Source organism: Gekko japonicus, unplaced genomic scaffold, assembly GCF_001447785.1.
Source record: "Gekko japonicus isolate JY-2015 unplaced genomic scaffold, Gekko_japonicus_V1.1 scaffold4087, whole genome shotgun sequence".
Classification (NCBI taxonomy): domain Eukaryota; kingdom Metazoa; phylum Chordata; class Lepidosauria; order Squamata; family Gekkonidae; genus Gekko; species Gekko japonicus.
The window spans coordinates 49884-52584 of NW_015161534.1; the positions used below are offsets into that span (position 1 = coordinate 49884).

General features: G+C 41.7%; 1 protein-coding gene across 1 annotated transcript in view; it reads left to right on the plus strand.

Moving 5' to 3' along the window:
- Nucleotides 1-651: 651 nt before the first annotated feature.
- Nucleotides 652-2701, plus strand: part of PALM2 (paralemmin 2) — a 22305-nt gene continuing 20255 nt past the window's right edge. The window contains exon 1 of the mRNA XM_015429277.1: nucleotides 652-716. Coding sequence (XP_015284763.1) covers nucleotides 652-716 — 65 coding nt within the window. The remainder of the gene's footprint in view (nucleotides 717-2701) is intronic.

Below are 2701 nucleotides of genomic sequence, written 5' to 3' on the forward strand. Positions count from 1 at the left end.
ACCCCTGAAACATCTCCTGCCTTAAAAAAACAAGTCTAGCTTACCATCTAGTGGAACATAATGCTAAAAGAGCTAGAACTTTTGGCTGCCAGACAACCTTAGGATCTCCTGGCCATACTACACACACTGTCATACGATTATTGTTGTTGTTGTTACTATACTGGCAGTTTTATTCTCCCTTTTTTGCCTGATGATTTAAAAAAAATTGCTGCCATTTACCAAGTCGATGTTTCCAACAAGTTAGCCACAACTTTTTTTCTTGGTCTGTTCAGTTCAAACTCCTCAGTGTATTTATGAAATTAGGATTCTTCCCCCAGATGAGCACAGTTCTGCACTTCATAAACATTTGGACAAAGCCAACCAAGAAGATCCCCACGTAAACACAAACACTGGACCTGCTTGTGTGCTTTCTGCTATGAAAGAAAGAAATAATCAGACTGCATGGCACGATCGCTGCCTTTAACCCAGTCCCTCTGGATTCCCCCCTTAAGTTCCTCAGGTGCTCTGTGAATTTGTCTGAAGTGAACCTAGTTTTCAGTTGTTTGACTGAATGTTAACTACGCTTGAAGATCCGGTTTGTAATGCATTTAAGGGCCAAGAATCAGGAAATCTCTTCCTTGTCAGGTGTCCAGTGACAATCACAGACAGACCATGAGGAAGGAAGGATCTGTACTGTTCAATGTTTTTAAAGGCTTTAATCCAGATGGAAAGAGAAGGTATGTCTGTTGTAGACAGGCCCGTTATTACTGAGGTTGTTTACGGTGGATTTCATTGTCAGCTTGTGGTTGTTTTACAACCTAATCTTTTGTGTCCAGTGTGAAAGTCAAGTTTCTAGACTTTCATTCATTATACATAAGAAAAGGAAATTGCCAGCAGTTTCCAGAAGTCAGCAAAAGGAACAGAAAAGCAATTAAAAATACAGGACATACCAAACTTTAATGCTTTTACTGCCAGGTTCTTCCAAATGTAAAGTATGAAAACTTCTAATCCAAAACTTCTAAACTTAGAGTAGTGTCTCTAAGAATGCTGTATTGCTACAAAAACCTATAATAACAACAAGTGGGGAATGTCTAATGATACCATATACTGTCTTTGCTTGCAGATAAATCTGCATATTTTTTTCAAAATCCAGCAACTAAACAAAAAAATTTAAAAGACGGAAAGTAAACATAGAAGCAAAATATAACAACAGTGGAGGCAGAACTACACACACATTCCTCTAAGGTTTACATATATCTAAAAATAAGTCCATATGCAATTGTCGTCTATATGCTATGAACTCAAGTGTTGATAACGGTATATACGAATTTATTCCTTTAATGTCTTGTAGAAAACGTGTCAGCTCAATAGGTATCATCTATCTGTTTTCTGTACTCTTAGTTTTAGTGTTAAGTATTTTAAGGCTGTTGTACGCATATTATCATTTCAGGCTGTGAAATGTTTTATGCTCTTTTTAGGGTCTGGCTGGATTTGTAATGCTTTGTTAATTTTCATAGCTTTATGCTGTTTTATTATTTTATCATATTTTATTCTGTGTGCCACCTTGAGCATGTTTCTGGAGAGGCAGTGTATACATGCTATAAATTAAAAAATAACAATTCCACCTGAGGCTGTAGTAAACAGAAGTTTCATTAGTGAGTTGTAGTGAAACCTGATGAATGATTCTTGGGTGTAAAGGTGAGTATGGACCATTTACATAATGTGATGATGTTGTGCCTTTGGTCTGAATCTGCCCAACTTCCAACCCACCAAGCCCAAAGCACTGCCCACTGGAAGCACAGTAGATCATCTAGTTCAATGCCCTTCTTACAAATAGGGCTGACAACTCGAGGTTGGGAAATTTCTTAAGATTTTGGGAGTGAAGCTTGCAGAAGGCAAGGCTTGGAGGGGGGAGAGAAACCTCAGCAGGTTGTAATGCCATAGAGTCCACCTTCCAAAGCAGCCATTTTTTCTCCAAGGGAACTGATCTCTGTCATCTGGAGTTCTGCTGTAATTCCGGGAGATCCCCAGGTCCCACCTGGAGGCTGGCATCCCTAGCAACCCTAATTATTTGCCAGTTTATTTAACGGTTACAAACTGTGGATTCATTGATGGATTACAAATTGTGCAGGCCTGTTTCCTAGATGTGACTTGCAGGTCACCCTAGCATTAGAATTAGGCATGACAAGTGGAGATCCGTGAGAAACTTGCAGACGGTCAATCCCTTCCTCCTCTTTGCTTTCTTCCCTCTTCCTCTAGCAATCTTCCACCTCTTTTCTACCATTTCCCTTATCTGTCTACCTACCCCCATCCCTTCTCTGTCAATCTATCTTCCTTCTGTGATAACCTACCTCCCATTTCCCCCCTTTCTCCCATTCCCTTTATCTGTCAACCTGCCCCCTATTTCATTTCTTTCTCCCATTCCCCTTGTCAATGTACCCCTCATCTCTCCACCCCACATTTTCTCCATCAATCTACCCAACCCTTGCTGCTCCCCCCACCTACCACCCACCCCTGATCCACCCAGTGGGCCTGCCAAGGCTTCCTTATTCTTTGAGCAGGCTTGCCAAGGCTTCCTCCCCCCGCCCCCATTCTTGGCGGCTCGCTTGGAGCTGCTCCAAGTGTGCTTGCTGAGATTTCTTTCTCCTCCACTCTTGGCTGCTCACCTAAAGCTGCTCTCAGTGGCTTGCAGAGGCTTCCACTACCCCTTGCCACCAGGTCT